Here is a 19,115-nt window from a genome sequence, read left to right on the forward strand (position 1 = left end):
GCCTCATCTCGAGAAGAACGGACGGTTGGAGATACATCATCCCTACCACCTCTCCGCACGTGCGACCCACGTGCCGAGAAACTGGAACCACCGCGACCCCTGCCCCAGTTTTTCCGGCGTGTGGCGATCATCCAAGATCCAAACTCAGTCACGGGACATTGGTTATCCTTCTCGGTACGGGGCTGGTCCCCAGCTGGAACCTGCTCCTCCGCGGACCGAGCTGCTCCCAGCCTCACCTGTGATCCCTCCTGGACCGGATCAGGAGAATGAAGATAAGGACCACCATCCAGGGCCTCCTCCATCCTCTGATCATCCGGAGAGCTTCCAGATCGGCGGCTGCAGCTGTTTGCACCATGCCCAACCATACCACATAAATAGCAAAACGTTGGTAAACGTTCATACAGTATCACCACAAAAACCCTATTGTCTCCGTCTTCCAACCATAAGCCTCTCTTCAGCGGGCGAGCAAGATCGAGTTCAAGGCAAACCCTAGCGTAGCGAGCTCTGGACAACGTCAAGGTAAACTCGTCCACCTTCAATAGTCTACCGATGGGTTCCGTGATGGTCTCCAAGGTTTCCCCATCCCACAGTTCAATTGGAAGATTGTGGAGTTGTAACTGTTGGGACGCAGTGGCTTAGGACCATAGTCCCACATCGTCTGTGGGAGACGCTTCCCTCTAGTTGATATACCACCACCAACCCTTCCCTGTAACTGCGGTTATGGAGAAGTTAGGGTGGTGGGTCCCTGTCTTAACAATAACCACACCATAGCCCTATTCAGCTTGGCATGAGCAGGCTCAAAAAAAGGTTGCCAAGGAACTAGTTGCAGGGTAAGACCATTAACCGTCCATGGACCTCCAAACAACAGTTGATCTTTGGTCGATTCCATCTCACAACGAATGAGCAAGTATCCATTCGGCATATCAGAGATGTGAATGCTTCCAAGGGTTTTCCAAAGCCCCAAAAGAATGGTTTTAACCGTCTCAAACGGGGGAGATTTTCCAAAAAGCTTGCCATAAAGAGCAAGCTGAAAACGACGATGCGCTTTCTGCTTCATTTCGGCATCAACACGAACAGAGTCAGTGACCGAGGCTTTGAGTCAGGCTAGCATCGCTTCATCTAGAGCCGCAGAGGGCGCCGGTCGTTTGTGAACCGCACTAGCAATGTCCGCCCAAGAGGGAGGAGGAGGAGGCTCGCCTGAGGATCCCATTTTTAAAAATTTGAATTTTTATTCCTCTACTATGTTGTTGAGATCTAAAATTAAAAAGGTGTGAACTAACTATGTTGTGAGGATATATTATTCTCTTATTACTTATCAGCATTGCAAATTAACTAGGTCTATAAAATTTCCAACTATTATCAATAGAGTGTTTGGACTTCTTTATGTCCCAAACTCGTTCGTGGGCTGAATATATGAAGAAACATATTTGCAAGTTAGGGTGGATCCACCACAGGAAATGACCTCTCTTTCATGCTCTGGCCGGGGCCACTGTCTTCTATCTTCATTGTCTCAGTTTGCTTGTGTAGTCTTGCTGTTTTCTTTCCTGTGTTAGTCCATGTCAAGTGGATGATCATCTTGTAGTCTGTAGTCTGTTGTCTGTTTTTGTTTTCTATTTCTTTTCGAGGCTTCTGTAACTTTTTTTTTTAATTTCAATCTATGTGATTTATCCATTTTTTCAAAAATATGAAATGTGTATAGCATAGCATGCCTTCATCTAGATAAGGTATTCAAGAGAACAACTTATGAATATTATGAATACCAGAAGATATCTGACAACATTTTTGGAAGTAGTTACAAGTTCAAAACAAGTATGACCAATTTATTATCTCTGTTGCATGGAACATTGTAGTTGAGTTCTTGTCAGATTATCAAAGCGTAGGACTATTGATTTGGAAGACTTTCTGTTCATTTAGGTGTAACTATATAAGGAAGTGACACCATAAACTCAAACAAGAAGACACTTGGAACACGGTTAGATATCATGTCAATTTCTAATCAAATTCAGCACCAAGCCCACCACTAATGGTCTTCCAATTAAGCTCGCCGTATTGCTTTAGTTTAGAAGATTATGATAAGGAAATTCACGCCATCTTTGACCCAATTAATTCACCTGCTTGTCTACTGAAGTCTGATGCTTCCTTTATTAGTGGCGAATAATTGCTTTAATAGTTGCTTGGAAAACTTCATGATCTGGACTTTGTTTGAATGACCACTATGTGAATGATGTTGAAATGCAACAGCATTCCCCCTCAACTTTCAACAATCCTTTCAAAAGGAATAAGGATGACCCATTTATTCAAATCAGAGATAGTGAAACACTGAAACAACTTCTGTTTCAAAAGATTTGTATATTTTTGACAACTTGGGATTGCTTAGGATGGAAAATAGTTGGAAACAATTCATATTTTTTTTGTTCAAGATTGATTGCACAAACCGACTTCCAACTAATATGGTAGACATCTTCACTGATAAGACATGGGAGTTGTTAAAAACTATATCAGATTTGGTTTTATTAGCTAGAAAGCATCATCCTTAAAGGCAACATGGCAAAGGACATCCAATCCCTTGCAAAGGAGAGTGGTTGTGGGGTTTGGTAACTCTTTTAAAGGAGAAAGGCCACCATATCTTAACAGCTCTATATACCTAAACTGACTAAATTTGTCAGCTATGTTGTTTGGCATCTTGCTGGCCATTTTAAAGTACATTCTCCATTTATCTGGTCATTTTGAGGCTCACAGTAGTACACAGTGACATGATTTGCATAAACTGCAGCCATTGTCCCACAGTGTATAAATACAATCTTTGTGAGAAAAGAGACAAGACTCTGAAGAAGAAGGATTTACAATGAATATGACCACATGTATAGCATTCTTTTGAAATGTTTAAAAATTCGAGCATATTCTCTATGTTATTTTTCTTTTTTCTCTCTGTAGAGAGAGAAAAAGGAAAACAGAAACTCTGAGGACCCCCACATATATACATCAAATCATCTGATCAAATTTCCTGAAGACCAAACAAAGCACTACAAGCACTCCCTTCTGAAACAGCCAAAATTTCTCACAGCTTTATAGACATGATTTTAAGAGGAGGTAAAGGCCAGAAAAGGGTTATAATACATTTGACAATAATATATTCATTGTTTTTCATGATTTCCTGGTTGGATTCTTTTGTTCATCTTCCAAAGTTCCAGTCCCTTTTGTAAGTGATTGCATCTTCTCATTTGTCATCTTGCAAGCAAAAAGATGAGCATTTGGTTTCTAGTTATGTCAGCCTGGTCCAGCAAAAGATTGGGTCTCAAGCCTCTGCCTTCTGTGGACCAATTGAGTTTCTTGTACTACTTTTGAGAGCATAACAACCAAACTAGATGCCAAGAAAGTGGGTTACATCTCTAGCTTTGATTTTCTCCAATTTGCTTTTTTTTTATATAACCTATACCTATTAATTACCTAAGTCATTTCAATAAGCTATCACCTTTTCCTACTCTATAATGTAGATATATACAAAAATAAATAAATAAACTTCTGTGAGATTTTTATAGTTTTTAGTTAAATGCACCCAAAAAAAAAAAAAAATCTTTAGAGGATATGGGGAGATACACCAACCATAGTATTATGTACTTATTATACAACTAAGATATATATCACCCAATTATAAGGTTGGTATATGGCCAATGAGGACATGCTTTTAATTCATAAATATTGTGACAACATATATCATTGATTATAAAAAAACATCCGACATGTTTTCATGCGTGATGTAGATGGGAGCAGAGAAAGGTTATGTTGCATATTATTTGGTATGAGATATTGAATGTTAGAGATGAGGTGTTGATGTGCAGCCACACCTAATATCCACTGTTCCTCTCTCTATGTTGAAACTCATACAGTGTATGCAGCTCTTCATGCAATGAATGGAGGCCATATTAACTGATTTTTTTTGCTTGACTGTAGTGTGCCAATGAAAAGTTGTGGTGTTTTAGCCATACTTGTCATCAGGACATGCAATTCTAAGCTTATAGTTAAGATTAAGGGACCCTCCATGAGATTGAAATAGGATAGCTTTGTCTTAATAGGAGAAAAATGATTATAGAGAAGGGGAAATAGAGCAGAGACATAGGACCCCAAAGCCTAGCATTGGGGTTGTGCTTTTGGCTATGGCACCATTTGAAAGGACATGGTCCCTGCTTGTCTTGGTTTCATTAGGACATGTATTGGAGGAAAGTGTGCCTCTTCCTTTCCTTTGTTAAGGGCCCCCCACCTTCACAACATTGAAGCAAATCCATCCTTAGTGCATCCCCCCATCCCCACAATCAACACAATCCTCTAAGCTTATATACTTTGCTAGAGATTTGATCCTTAATCCCTCTTTATTGTTTGCTTCATTGGGGAATTTTATTCTTGTTATATATATATATATATATATATATAAAGTGGCTCCTAAGTGTCACTCATATCCTTGAATATTTGAACTCCTCTGCCTCAGTAGTGTTTCATCACCCTAAAAATGGATGATTCAACTAATACAGTGATACTTATTGGAAGAATTCAACTGAAGATCAAGTAGAACATTATCTTTTGGTTTGATATTTAATAAAAACTTGAATGATGTCAGGCTATGCTTGAGATGATTAATTATACTCAAAAGAATTCCATTACGTCTAAGAGTGAGATTAGATTAATTTAGTAATTAAATGCAGCTTGCAACTTGGTCCTTTAACCTTCCATTTGGATCATGACAAGTACATAGTATGTTTATTTGCTTAAAGTTATAACATTAAATGAAGGGTAAAGGAGAAACAGATTTACCACTCACTTTTGAAGGAATGGTTCTCCAATCATCAATCATCTTAACCTTGTAGTATGCCATTCTCTTTTTAACATTCAATGATGCCATTACATTGAATGAGCCCAACAACCTGGCTTGCATTTGATATGGAAAAGGGTGATTCATTTCCAGAGACTTGATGTAGTACATGAGTAGCTTTCATTTTCCTCTGAGAGGGACTGGGACTGGTAATGGTGGGGCTTTTCAAAGAGTGTTTTATGGTGTCAAGCATTGGTGAAAGGGATTTCATTCATAATAGATTAAAAAGCCTTTGCCTTAATTCCTTGTTCTAAGGGTTCTCTTTACAATACCAATAAGGACAAGAACCCTGTTATAAATGCACCAGTTTCTCATTCATAATAAGAGGGCCTGGTGGCAATCCAGAGCACACAATCATCACAAGTGTCAGTCTTTCCTCTTCTTCTTCTTCTGTTACTCTCTCTCTCTCTCTCTCTCTCATCACAAGTGTCAGCCTTTCTCTCTCTCTCTCTCTCTGTCTCTCTCATCACAAGTGTCAGTCTTTCTGTTACTCTCTCTCAATTTAAATGCCTTGTGAGTTGTTGAACAGTGGTAGCCTAAGCTCTTTTGTTAACAATCTGAATATAAAGTCATATTGACCCTTCTAGCCTCAAACGGCGCCGGTCTTTCTTTGTCCTGTCCTAAGTCTCCTCCCTATATATATATATATATATATAGCCAACTCCTTCTCACTTTCTCTTTAGAAGAAAGAAGAGCAAGAGTTAATTAGGAGCAAGAGATGGGAGAAGAGGAGTTGAAGTGGGTAATGGTTGTTGTTGTTGTTTTTGTTGTGGGTTTGAGTTTGGTGATGGGAATGAAGATGGTGGAGTTGTTATGGTGGAGACCAAGGAGATTGGAAGAACACTTCTCAAAGCAAGGTATTAGAGGTCCTCCATACCGTTTCTTTCTAGGCAATGTGAAGGAGATGGTTGGTTTCATGTTGGAGGCTTCTTCTAAGCCAATGATTCCACACAACTCACACAACGTCCTTCCAAGAGTTCTCTCCTTCTATCATCACTGGAAAAAGATCTATGGTATGTTCTTGTGTTCATGGTTTGGATTTTTCTTTTGAGTTTGTTACTGGTGTACTTTGATCCTCTGTTTACTTTGGTTGTTTTATTTTTGGCTTTACCCATAACGAGCAGGCCCTTTTTGCAGTAGTAGTACTCTTTCCATGCTCTTTTCTCCTGCCAAAGATTTGTAGTGGGGTGCTTGTGTTATTCCACTGTTTTTTTCCAAAAGTTTTTGTAAAATAAATAAATTAATAAAAAAAAAATTTCAATAAAAGAAAGAAAATATTTGATGCATCTCTTTCTCTGCCTTTTTACTTTTGCCATATCCCACTGGGTCTGCACTGCACTATTTACACTGTTTCCACTGTACATCTCTAACCACCTTTTACAGTGATTCTGCAACTCTGATCAATGAGCTATACACCTCTGGGCATCAAGTATTAACTCCATGATCTTTCCACATTCCTTGCATAAACATCCCACCAATAATTGACACACTCTCCTGTGTTGCCTTTCATTTTCATTGTCCCTTTCTTTTTATTTTTTTTTTTTTGCCTTTGCAAACCTTCTGAAAGAGAGAGCTAGCTATAGCTCTACCTATTACTATTTACTACTCATAATATCATCATCATTATCAAAATTGTAATACATTCATAATTCATGCATAATGCAGTAGTCTATCAAAGTAATAATAATAATATGATGATGATGATGATGATCAGGCTCCACATTCCTCCTCTGGTTCGGTCCCACTCCACGTCTCACCGTCTCCGACCCAGACCTCATCCGTGAGATCCTCGTCTCCCGCTCCGACGCCTTCGACCGCTACGAGTCCCATCCTCTCGTTCGCCAGCTCGAAGGTGACGGCCTCGTCAGTCTCCGCGGCGAGAAATGGGCTCATCACCGCAAAGTCCTCACACCCACTTTCCACATGGACAACCTCAAGGTCATCCGTTCTTTAATTAATATATATGTACTCATGCAGTACTTCCTCATTTTCATTATATATATATATATATACATATAATAAATAAATAATAAGAAGAAGAAGTGTTTTTATGAAACAGTTGTTGATCCCGTACATTGGAAAGACAGTGCTGAAGATGTTAGAAGACAAGATGAAGGTGGCAAAGGCATCATCATCATTATCATCAGAAGAAGAAGAAATAGAAGAAATAGAGATAGATGTCTCTGAATGGTTTCATACTGTCACTGAAGACACCATCACTCGAACAGCTTTCGGCCAAAGCTACGATGATGGCCGTGCCGTTTGCCATCTCCAAGCTCAACAAATGACCTTCGCCGCCGAGGCCTTCCGCAAAGTCCTCATCCCTGGTTACAGGTCAGAAACATCAACATACCAAAAACAACAACAACATTACGTTTATATTAAAACTTATATATATATATATATATATGTATATTGATAATTTGAGCAGGTTTCTGCCAACGAAGAGGAATGCAAGTTCATGGAGATTAGATAAAGAGATAAAGAAGAATTTGGTTGGGTTAATAAAGAAAAGAAAAGAGAGCAGTTTGGAAGAAGAAGAGATGAGGAGGAGGAGGAGGAAGAAGGATGATGATGATGATGATGATGATGATGATGGGCAGCATGAATACTGTAAAGATTTGTTAGGACAAATGATAAAGGCGAGCACGCCGGCGAATGAGATCGTGGAGGAGTGCAAGACTTTCTTCTTCGCGGGTAAGCAGACCACATCCAACCTGCTGACGTGGACTACCGTGCTCCTCGCCATGCACCCCTGAGTGGCAAGAACTCGCCCGCCACGAGGTCCTCCGCTTCTGCGGCTCACGTGACATCCCTACTTCCCGCGACCATCTCGCTAAACTCAAGACGGTTGTTACTCTACTCCGCCGGATCATCTTTATTTTTTTATTTTTTTATTTTTTTTATTTTTAAATTTATTTATTTATTTAACAGCTGGGGATGATAATAAACGAGACGTTGAGGTTGTATCCACCGGCGGTGGCAACGATAAGGAAAGCGAAGGTGGATGTGGAGCTCCGAGGGTACAAGATACCGCAGGGGACGGAGATCTTGATCCCGATAATGGCCGTCCATCATGACGTTAAGATTTGGGGACCGGATGCGGCGGAGTTCAACCCGGCCCGATTCATGGATAGGGCCCGAAGCCCAACGGGCTTCATTCCGTTTGGGGTTGGACCACGCATGTGTATTGGCAAAAAGCTTGGCGCTTTTGGAGGCAAAGCTAACCATCGCTATCCTGCTCCAGCGGTTCAGGTTTAGTCTTGCGCCAAGATACGTGCACGCACCGACGGTTCTGATGTTGCTTTACCCGCAGTACGGTGCTCCCGTGATCTTCAAGCCCTTATCACCGTCCATTCAGAGTGATGGACCCACACTGAATCCCTCTTGCGATTGGTGCCCAAGTCTTTTTGTTAATTTTATAATGATCACTGTTAACATATATATATATATATATTATTAAGTATTGCTAACTGTTGCATTTGTACCTAAAGTTAGATGTACTTGAGTGAATCTCATCCTTGTCTTGCGAACTGGTTCTCTTTGTAAATACCTGTTAAAGATTTAACTCACAAAATAAATAAATAAATAAATAAATAAATAAAAGTAGTGAATCACAAATAGAAGATAGTAAGTGGGATCCAGGATCTTTCCTCAATCTTAATGAATGGATCTCTCCACAATATATTAAATAAATTAATATAAAAGGGAACATCTGAGCAAGAAGAAGAGCATGTGACCAATCTCATTGTATATATATATATATATATGTATGTATATGTATAAGGATATTTATTAATCTTCTTTTCAGTGTTTAACAACCCTCTAACTTTGTTAACAATATTTGTAGCCTTTGTTGTGACATGTAGTATATATTGTTATTGGCATGCTCTAATCACAAGAGGAAACAATAAGTTCTCTGTAATCGAGACAGTAATCTCAAAAGATGTGAAAGTAAATTAATAATAATTATGTGTTTTCCTCTTATTATAATCTTTGAAATTGATGAAAACCTTGAGTGTTGGGTCTTTCACTGTATATATATATATATATACTAAGAAAAATTTGGAGCTACTCTATGCTTTTCATGAAACCACTAGTATGGCATGCAAAAAATCATCAGTTATGTTCACACACACACACACACACACACACACACAGGGGTGTTATATACCCAGTGCAAAAAATCATCATTGTGTTCTGAATCTAAACTTGGTAACAAAAAAAAATGATGTGAAAAAATTGAAAATTTGAGGACCATGAATTGATTCCTTATTATTTTTAGATTTTGATGATATTAACATACATGATTTGTTGGTTTATTTTTAGACATTTGTTATTTTGAGAGTTTATTATTGGGACTTTTTTCTATAATCTTCTCAAAACTTCATAATCAAGTGCTATATACTTGTTATACTAATGCATGGTTTATCTACTTTTATCATATACTCATGCGTGTAAGCAAGTTCAAGAAATTATTATTATTATTTTTTTAATTTTGTGTGTGTATCAGTGTATGCACTCTTACATGTCCATAATTACATCTTTGTTTATCTCTTTTTCTAATGAATTCATGGTTTACTTATTTTTATAATAAAAAATGGTGATTAATTAATAAAATGGTTGAATAAAAAATATATATATATATTCTTAATCATTTGAGCATGAAGCCTATTACACATGAACTAGGGAGAAAGAAAACTAATGTGTGCTAAAGATTTCCCTGGAATGCAAGTAAACCCACATGCTGTTCCAATGTCTATTATTCTCCCATATATTTATACTTCTAAAAATCTAAAAAATTTTAAAAAAAAATAGAAATAAAAATTCAAAGCATCCCCATCAGGATTATCACAATTCAAAAATTAAGGTCATGTTTATGTAGTTTAATTAACAAACGTTGGTTGACATTAAGTTTAATAATCAAAGTCAATTACCCATATGTTATTCGTAAGGTTTCACATAAATATGTATTTTCACTAGTCATACTACACAATTAATTAATGAATATCAAAACAAGAAACACAATCCAAAATAGTTTTGAACACAATGTTGCACTAATCTCAACCAAAACCATTTGAGCAAGTACACAAACTTTATTTTCTGTTTTGACTGCCAACAGTATATATATAGTACAGCAACATGAGAGACACTAATAACAGGAATCTTTTTCCTCTTATTTCTTTTCTTTTTAATAACATGCAGAAAGGTGCTGATCTTAATTAATCATAAAGCTCCAAGAATCATGCAAAGTAATAATAATAATACATAAAAACTCCACCATAGCACCCACAGATAAGCATCAGTTTTATTCTCAACAGATAAACAAGGTTGGTTTCCTTCAAGAAATTTCACAACTGTCATAAAAACTAATAAGAATTCAGCAAGTCAACTCTAAAAAGCCAAATGTGATGAGAAATTGAGAATCATGGCCTCCTGGCAAAATATGAGACTCAACTCTCAAGTACTAAAATACTACAATGTCAATGCATTGCCATAAGACTTCACAGGAGAAGATAACAAAAAGAATATAGCCACCACCCCATACGCCTGGTAGTTCGTCAGCCGTTGCTCGTCTACACGCAACAACCGTCCGACCAACTACCGCACAGCTGTGGTCATTACATTGCATTACATTAGATTACATTACGGCGCAAAAAAAAATTATCAGTCATCAGTCATCAGTCATCAGTTTTGCTGCTATGCTTTTCATATACTTAGAAATTAGAATTGTAAAAGTTATTGATACCAAACCTGCAGGGCAGGGCACTGAGAAACACATGTTGTGCTTGATATGGTTTATTAGATTTCAGTCACCAATCACCATGGACTCCAGCTCATTCACACCTTCAGTACCTATAAACAAAGATAGAGTAACTTTGGCAATTGCATCAGTTATTTATGTCCATTTCCCTAGAAAATTCTTTTAGATCCATGGTTTCAGCTGAGACTCATCCCTGATCAAGCCCCTCATTTGTTTATATCTGTAGGCACCTCTCAACCCAACAAGAGGCCAGAGACCCATTGGTTCTTGTTGGAGCCTCCTCTTCACCTTTTTCTAGTCCTTGATTTGTGCCATTCTGTCAGGAGAATTGCAGACACAGCAGCATGAGCATCAGAACATAATTAGTTAGTCCCCCCATTTCCCCTCACCACACCCCACAAAGTAGAAACCATATTTTTACTTACCCACCACATTGCTGATTGCTTCCCTATGCTTGTTGTTTACAGCTGCATATTATTATTGAGACCTCTTAAGCACTATTAGCTGTTGCAGATTTGCCAGATCAAATGTTATTATTATAATAGCATACCTCAGTGTCTTGGTTGGCCAAGCTTTGTTCATCAATCTCCTGTGAGCTTTTAAGTCTTCTCGTAAACTCAAAGAGACATGCTTGCACTTTGGCAGCCATTGAAGTCTGTCATGTCACATAGAATCTCAATGAATGCAAAAAGAAAGTAAGAAAGAAAGGACATCATCTCATATATATAATAATTCCATATATCATGCAAGTGGTAATCACAATAAGCAAATGATCATGTGGGGAAGTGGCCCAAGAGTTCAATGCTCCATGAAATGGATAAGTTTGTTAAAGTTCTCATCTTTCATTCAAGGGATAAAATGAAAATTGGCAATATCATTGATTCAACAAAACAAGTACTGAGGCTATTACAGATGTCAAAAAGTTCAAGCACTAATAGCTGAGTGGTAATATGGTGGTTATCAAAAAGAATGGAATCTGATATAAGAGAAAAATGACAAAAGCCAATACACGTTTTTCACATGGATATATTCATCTATCATTTTTAATTCTTATTATATACTCAAGTGGATGAATAAAAAGAAAGCTTATCCTCATCAATCATCAGATAAGTTAAGCATAAAGGCTAGTAGTATCTAAAGGCAGAATAGAGACATCAGCCCAATGGTTTTCCCCACATCTATGTGCACCTTTCACAAACCTAACGGACAAATAACCCAGACTAGGCACATAATTGATCAATATATCAAACCATTCAAAATCCATCATTTAAGGAGAATGAAAACCTACAGTAATAATTAAAGAAAAAAAGGCAACAATGATGGTTGACTGCAAATACAATGTATTGAATTGAAAGATTACTAACTAGTTAGGAGAACCGGTCAGACCATATGGAGTACCAAGTGTTATGCAAGTATTCTGTCCTCCTTGCAGTTTTCCTTAAAACATGATATCCATATAATCCATAGTCAAGGAAATTGCCGAGACAGTCATGGATTAATATAAATTTGGACAAGGCTAAGTAGCATTTGACCACGTCTGACTGTCTACAGAATCACATAATGACTTTTGACTTCTGAGAAGCATCATTTGGCAGACAACTAGTGTTTCAAAAGCCAAAACAGCAGTTCAACAACAGCTGCCATAGTGTATAATATATAGATTTTGAGTTTATTTAAAGGCCTGTAAGCAATTTATGTGTTGCCATTTAGACTACAAATTCACAAGATCATCTTTCTTCAATGGCTTCCTGGAAGCAAGAAGCTACAGAAGTCAAATTCTAGCCCTACAGTGAATCTCTGTGCATTCTTTTAATTGTTTTTGGGGATCCTGACCAAACCAGACACATTTGGAAAGAAAAGAAAACAATGTGTTTCAGAAAAGCTAAAATATTCTAATATTTAAAGGGTAATAAATAATCATATGGGTTAATTTAGACCCTGAGTTAAATTGGCTATATCATGAAGTCACCATCCATGCCTAGCACTTTAACAAGTGACAATTGGAGTTTTATCAGTAAAATAAACTTCTAACAAAAGCAAGCATGCTACATTCAGCCGAGTTCAGATAAATTAAAGAGCCAGCTTCAACCAAAACATGAAGATTAGCTTCACATAACCTTAAGCATCCATTTTAAATTCGAACAAAGGAAATTATACTTTTATGACAGATCAAGTTCAGAAATCAAGCATATACTATATGACGCACAGTACTCCAGATAACAAAAGTGATTCCTTTGGTGAGAATACAAGTTCAAGGTTGCAGAAGTTAGAATGCAAGTATCTATTCAAAGGTATAAACTTGTATAAAAGGTAAGCATCCAACGACCTTGGGGTCTATTGGTACACGGGTCGCCGATAGAGCTCTCACCGAGTGGTGAGAGTTCGATTCTCGGCTGAGGGCACATTTCTGGGAGTTGTGAATAGTGGTTGTGTACGGGTGGTTTCAGCGCCCACGTGAGCGCGGCCCCGTCCCCACTTGTTCCACCGAGGCTTGTGCACGTCCCTGGGTCTCTAGTGGGTTCGCCCCGCTCTTCTTTCCCCCAAAAATGTATAAACTTGTATAAAAGGTACAGAAACAAACATAAGGACATTCACATGCTATACATAAAGCCTGGTATTGAAAATGCAGAGACAATTAGGAAAGCATACCTAATTACTTGCAGTTTCCTGAGTTTATTGCAGCCAGTACATCAACATAAATGAAAAGCCAGAACTCTACTGCTGTTTATTCACATGCCTATGCCGCATTGATCACCAGAAAGACACATGAGCTTGTTCTAACCAGCACATGATGGCAATCACTTCATAAAGGGGATCTCAACTGCTATATAGAGGGCAGAATCATTCAAGAATATTTACAATTCACCACATGATCTAACCCCACCAACACTAGAGAAAAACAACTATTAGAAGGGAATATTTGCTTTCCCAAGCTTGTTCTCTGATTAAGATATACGTGGAAGTGAATGCATTCGTCAGTTTCAATCATTAGATGAGATGAAATAAATAAATGCACATGACAAAGAAGGGTTATATGCATACACGTTCATCATCTATTACTATCAATGAACGAGTATAAATAAACACAAGATAACCGTGATCATAAATGTTTTATACATAAATTATTTGCATAACATTAGTGAGAAGTCAATAGAAATAAAACCATGCCCTAACAGTGTAGTTGAAAATGTAAAGATTTACCTGTACATAAAGACTTACTCACAAACCCATCTCCCCAGGTGAATCAAGTTGCAGGTGAATGCAGCCGCCATAATTCAAACTGCCACAGTAATATAATGCTTATGTTATGTCTTGAAGAACTTTACCTTCCTGCATGTCATCAGAATGACTAATCTTTCTATCTTACCCTATAGCAATTTTGCATGAAAAGTTCATCAAGGCTTGGCCAAAAAGAAAATGCACAGGACATAATGAGAAAAGTTTGCATGCAGTAAAACACTTGAACCAAGCCCTTCCAAAAATATTATTTACCAAGTCAATCATGCTTCATCCACAACATGGAAGCATCACATGATGCAAAACAGCTCCAATTATTTGTCTATGCTTGAAAGCACTATTAATCAGGATCAGAATCATCCTCATGATCAGATTGATAGTAATGCAACCAAAGCACAATGGATCGCTAGAATGCAGGTGACGGAAACTTTAACTGAGGATGTTCAATAGCCATCCACTGCAGATATTCTCAGGCTAACCATTCATGCAAGCAAGTTAGATCAGAATGAAAAAAGGTTGGCTGCAGAACCTGACCAACAAACCACTGGTAGGGTTTGAAGATCTCCTAGCCAACAAATTCTTGTGTTTTTTTTATGATATCAAGCATAACTAATTAATGACATGGAGAGGAAAAAAAAATGTTTACTGTATGTACATCCTAAAAATCTAAAAAAAAATGTTTAGCATACCCAACTGAGGTGCGACTTGTGCAAGAAATTATACATAATGATTAGCTCACTAGCCATAGCCAGTTGATGATTTATGATTCTGAGGTTACTCACAACTCAGAAAAGCTATACAAGTTAACATAAGACTGCATCAGACTCAAATTTCTACACAAGATAATAATATCATCCAGGTGAGAGTACCCTGTTCTATGTTCCACAACTTCAGAACCTATGCACACCAGAATGTTTTGGACCAGCTATCAAGAAGCACTCAATCTGTTCGTAATTTAATGTATGGCAAGGATGCAAGAACTTTTGCAACAATAACTTGTTGAAAGTAAGATCAAAATCCACAAAATTCTTGACTTGAAGATCAATCAACAGCCTTTATGGCCTTCAGTTGGACAAAACTTTGATATTATAGTAGTCAGAAGAATTTTCCACATCTATATAACAAGATTATCATACGGCAAACTTCTACATATTTAAAACAATCCAGTATTCAAGAAAACAAGCAACAGTGTAAAAAAAAAAGAATATTGAGGAAGTTTCTCAATGGAAATCTATAAGAATCTCCATGTCGCATACTTAAGCAGCAAAATTGTAGCCTTGTTATGCTCACTTCTGTGTAGCAAGAATTATAGACACACAAGTCTCAAATGAACTAAAAGAATTTAAAGTACCAGGCAGTCTGAAAAGAAAAAGAATGACTTAATTGCAAGAATCAGATGGAAATCTTGCCACATCATCCGAAGAGCAAAAGAGGTGGCAATCCCCACCATCATCTTGGACATAAAGAGGTAAGCTTTGCATGCCTCCAACTTCTTTCCTGGAAAATCCATTGAAAAATCATATACATCCTTAACAAGGTGCACGACAAAAGTGCCATATATGAATGATGAAACTAAAGCACTTTGAGAACTTGAATGTTTATAACATCATCAAACACTAAATCAACTGAATGCAAGGACTCCGACTAAAGGCAGGTCTAAATTCAACAATAGGAATAAACAAATATGCACATGCATGAGGCCATGCAATATCACCTGCAACTTCAACATCAGTAAAATGGCTGTTCAAGGACACCATCAAGAACCACAATTTACAACATCTAAGCTATGACAACTTACCACTCGAATAGTTGTTAAAGATAATGATGAATCTCCTTCCCAATATAGCTTTCAAAGTACCGGTAGGTAATCAATGTTCTCAATCCGTTTTATGAATTAAGTATGAATAGCAAACCAGAGTAAATTGTTCAAAACAAACATAATTTCTCATGATATGAAAGACATTCTCCTGATAAGACTCCTTTCAATATTTCTGGAGACATATTCAACATTGCTAATATTACAAATAAAAAATAATCAATCACAGAACGCAGAACATGGCCAACAAATTAAAAACATGTCAAGGAGAAGCTGCATTAATTGCTGAGATATATCATTAATTTAAAGAAGTTAGTTATACAAAAAGAAAATGTCACAGGATTTTACTGTCTTTGATGTACACAGAACTTGGATCAGACTTATCCATTCCGCAAGTTACAATAAAAGGAAACAATTAGAACTGCAATAAAGGAATGAAAGAAGGAAAGAAAGAAAGAAAAGAAACCTAACATCAATGAAACCCTATAAAACCATATCAATGCCTTCAACATAATTAGGACATCTCTGCCGACACTAACTGCCTTAGCTCCATTAGATGTTCATCATTCGAGATGTGGAGCATAAGGCGAAGATTTGTCATCAATGTTTCTTGCTCCCAACTTAGGGGCCCAGAAGCATATAATGCCTCAATGGTGGAACGGTACGCATACAACTCTAGTTTATGAACCTCTGCTGCCAACACTTCATTTATAGGAAGAGACTCTTCTCTTCCAGACCCACAACAGGAATCAATCTCATCTGAAGGACTAGAACTAGCTTCTACATGACAAGTCATGGAATGAAGTGGCATATACCGACTATGGCTAGTACTGCAACTACCAACAGAAGATGACATAGTCCCAACATCATTAGGTTCTACACATGTTATATAATCATATTCAACATCATCAGATGGTTTTCTTCTTGCCATGTCCATTTGGGAAAATCCAGTAGTTCTGTTGTTTAAGGAAGCATGCATGTATATTTCACCCATCACTTTTTGAGGGGAAGCAACAGCAACTACCTTTTCCAACAAATGGGGCAGATGCTCTTCAACATTATCTTGGAACCTCCCCTCTTTCTTGAATGATCTCCTCTTTCTATGAGGAACATTGCGGGCATCAATGGAGGGCAAGGAAGCTCTAGCCCTTTTATTGCCCCTTTTGGAGGGAAGCTGAACATGTTCATCATGGACATCAACATTTGCAAAGTGGATATATTGACCTCCTGCATAATCTTCAGAGGGTTGAGCTATTTGCTCACTGAGCCTTACTTCCTTAGCCAACCGGTTTATCTTTCCCTCATCGTATTTTCTGGAATCCTGAAAGAAAGAACAATATTTATTAGATGGAATAAAAGCATGAAGAAATACAATGGACAGTAATAAGATAAAGAATGAGCTCAAAGGACATCACTTGCCATATTTAACAAGTGAAACACAAGTTGAGCCAAAACGTATTATCTAACGAAAGCAAAATTCCAAGTTATCAAACATATGAAAAATAAATAAACGAATTTTCACATTACCTGCCCGATGACAATCCATTTGTTATTTTGCCAACTCTGTCGCAGCCTAAGATCAGATGCATGAACCCTGAGTCGACTGTGGAGTCCAAGCAGCCTGACAATAAAGTAATCCCCTTCAATTACCTTAGACACAACTGAAGGCTTCCAGAAACCATAGTCAAAAACCTCAACTATGTCCCCAGGCACCCAACTCCTAGAACTCTTCGCTGAAGGAGGGCAGGGCCTAATGACCTCCATTGATACCATTTCCACTGAAGCACCCATTTCTGGTAATTTCCTATCATACTTGACCACATAATTATGCCCATTACTGGAAATGATCTCGGCACACCACCAGGAACTCAGAGGCGCCTCTCTTGTGTTCAACACCTCAACCTTACTCCCTTTCTTGAATTTCATGATGACAATGATAATCAAACACAAAATTCTAAACCCTGAAAATAGAAAAGATCCACATAAGACCAAAATTTATTACAGGCCCCAAATAGTAACCTTTTAACCCAATCAAGAAAACCATTAATAGAAGAAATATCCAAACTCAAGAATTCAAGAAACTCTCAAATCTTATTGAGGACACAATTGAGAAAAAAAAAATACTCGATTTATTACTAGAATCATCAAGAAATCATTCATCATTGATAACAAATTCAATACAAACAAACATTATTGAGTCCATCACACAAAAAATATTTCTCCGCAGTGCAGGTTACCCAAATTATAAAAAAGATTCCTTTTTGATACTCACGCCATGCCAAGCAACAGAATTTTACGAAAAAATACATAACCAAAGAATCAAATCTATCAACATACAAATTTTTACATATATATATATATATATACACGATTTCAAACAACAAACTGATAAGATCGTCATAGTTTTCAGCATCAAATTTCATCAAACTAATAATATGTTTCCATAATAAGAATTAAACTCCTCAAATAACCTCCAACAATGACTACAAATACTGTAAAATATATATATATACATATAATTCAAAAAGGAGCAACTAAACCAGAAAAATCAATTAAAAAAATTTACAGGCAAAAAATAAAAATAAAAAATAAAAAAATAAAAACAACAACATCAAACAAAACACGGCTCAAATTAGAACAGAGAAATTACCCAAATAAAAAAATTGGAAGATTGAATCGAAATGCAGGACCAGCAGAAACTGAACTGAGTTTGATAAGATTGATCGAAGAAGCGAAGGTTGTTCCGTTGTTGTTTGGGGATCGTGATTGGCGAAAATGTTTGGAAAATCCAACCCAAATTACGGGCAAATATAAATCGGGATCCAAATAGCTCATCAAATCGGGTTTTTTGAATTGCGTCTCAAGTCCGCCCTTGGTTTCCCAACTTTGGTTTTTGCCGTAAACAACAGTGACACATCTGGACCGTCCGATTAGCGCTCATCAATCTGGGATTTCACTTGCTTTTTTTGGGAGGCCGGTATCTAAAATATAGAACCAGATCAGCAAATAATAAAAATAAATAAATAAATAAGGTCATTTTTATAAATAACTGAGCTGTTTTGGGTTTTCAGTAAATTTAATTTTCACTGTAAATTTACTTTTATAAGATTTATTTATATAAATATTAAAAACCATATTTGCTTATATTCCCTTATAATTTTTTTTATTTATTTAACTAAAATGTTTCCCTCACCATCCTCTATTCTATTCATCATGTTGGGAAAAGGAAGAGGATTTTATGAAACTTGTAGTACATTGAAATGGTTTAGAAGTGATGTTAGGTGAGGTGAGCAATGAGCATAGTTGTGTGACAATGCATTTGATGTTTTAATTTTTAGGTGGGACTATGAAGGTGTGGGTTTTCCTACTTTTCCTTGTGATGAAGGGAAGGTGAGGAATATAACAAGTTAAACACAATTGGAGTGAGCTTTTAG

The 19,115-nt window shown here is 37.1% G+C and overlaps 2 protein-coding genes and 1 long non-coding RNA gene across 7 annotated transcripts; 1 reads left to right on the plus strand and 2 right to left on the minus strand.

The window, feature by feature from the left end:
• Window positions 1-5,179: 5,179 nt before the first annotated feature.
• Window positions 5,180-8,263, plus strand: LOC120280112 (cytochrome P450 734A6-like). The gene is given in 6 exon segments (XM_039286849.1): window positions 5,180-5,877; window positions 6,579-6,802; window positions 6,924-7,198; window positions 7,296-7,617; window positions 7,619-7,714; window positions 7,799-8,263. Coding segments are annotated over 6 exon segments (1,539 nt in total). The 5' UTR covers window positions 5,180-5,582; the 3' UTR covers window positions 8,126-8,263.
• A 1,923-nt stretch (window positions 8,264-10,186) lies between these two features.
• On the minus strand, window positions 10,187-15,317 carry LOC120280534. Of its 5 annotated transcripts, none has more exons than XR_005542352.1 (4): window positions 15,217-15,317; window positions 13,278-13,908; window positions 11,179-11,283; window positions 10,187-11,095 (listed from the first exon to the last, which is right to left on the minus strand). It is a non-coding gene; the product is annotated as an uncharacterized LOC120280534 (long non-coding RNA). The 5 variants fall into 5 exon arrangements; XR_005542351.1 differs by having other exon boundaries at window positions 14,121-15,317; XR_005542350.1 differs by having other exon boundaries at window positions 13,278-13,449; window positions 13,830-15,317.
• Window positions 15,318-15,385: 68 nt separating this feature from the next.
• On the minus strand, window positions 15,386-18,591 carry LOC120280533. Its single transcript, XM_039287391.1, has 3 exons — window positions 18,332-18,591; window positions 17,209-17,642; window positions 15,386-17,002 (listed from the first exon to the last, which is right to left on the minus strand). Exons 2-3 carry the CDS (start codon window positions 17,605-17,607, stop codon window positions 16,196-16,198), a joined length of 1,206 nt encoding a protein of 401 aa, XP_039143325.1. The 5' UTR covers window positions 17,608-17,642; window positions 18,332-18,591; the 3' UTR covers window positions 15,386-16,195.
• Between the last annotated feature and the right edge of the window lie 524 nt (window positions 18,592-19,115).

This window comes from Dioscorea cayenensis, chromosome 17 (assembly GCF_009730915.1).
Source record: "Dioscorea cayenensis subsp. rotundata cultivar TDr96_F1 chromosome 17, TDr96_F1_v2_PseudoChromosome.rev07_lg8_w22 25.fasta, whole genome shotgun sequence".
NCBI lineage: Eukaryota > Viridiplantae > Streptophyta > Magnoliopsida > Dioscoreales > Dioscoreaceae > Dioscorea > Dioscorea cayenensis.

Excerpts from the sequence above, each read along its gene's own strand:
- LOC120280533 (XM_039287391.1), bottom strand. The coding sequence starts at position 17,607 with ATGAAATTCAAGAAAGGGAGTAAGGTTGAGGTGTTGAACACAAGAGAG. Across the intron at positions 17,003-17,208 it reads AATGGATTGTCATCGGGCAG|GATTCCAGAAAATACGATGA; the intron begins GTAATGTGAAAA and ends TCTTTCTTTCAG.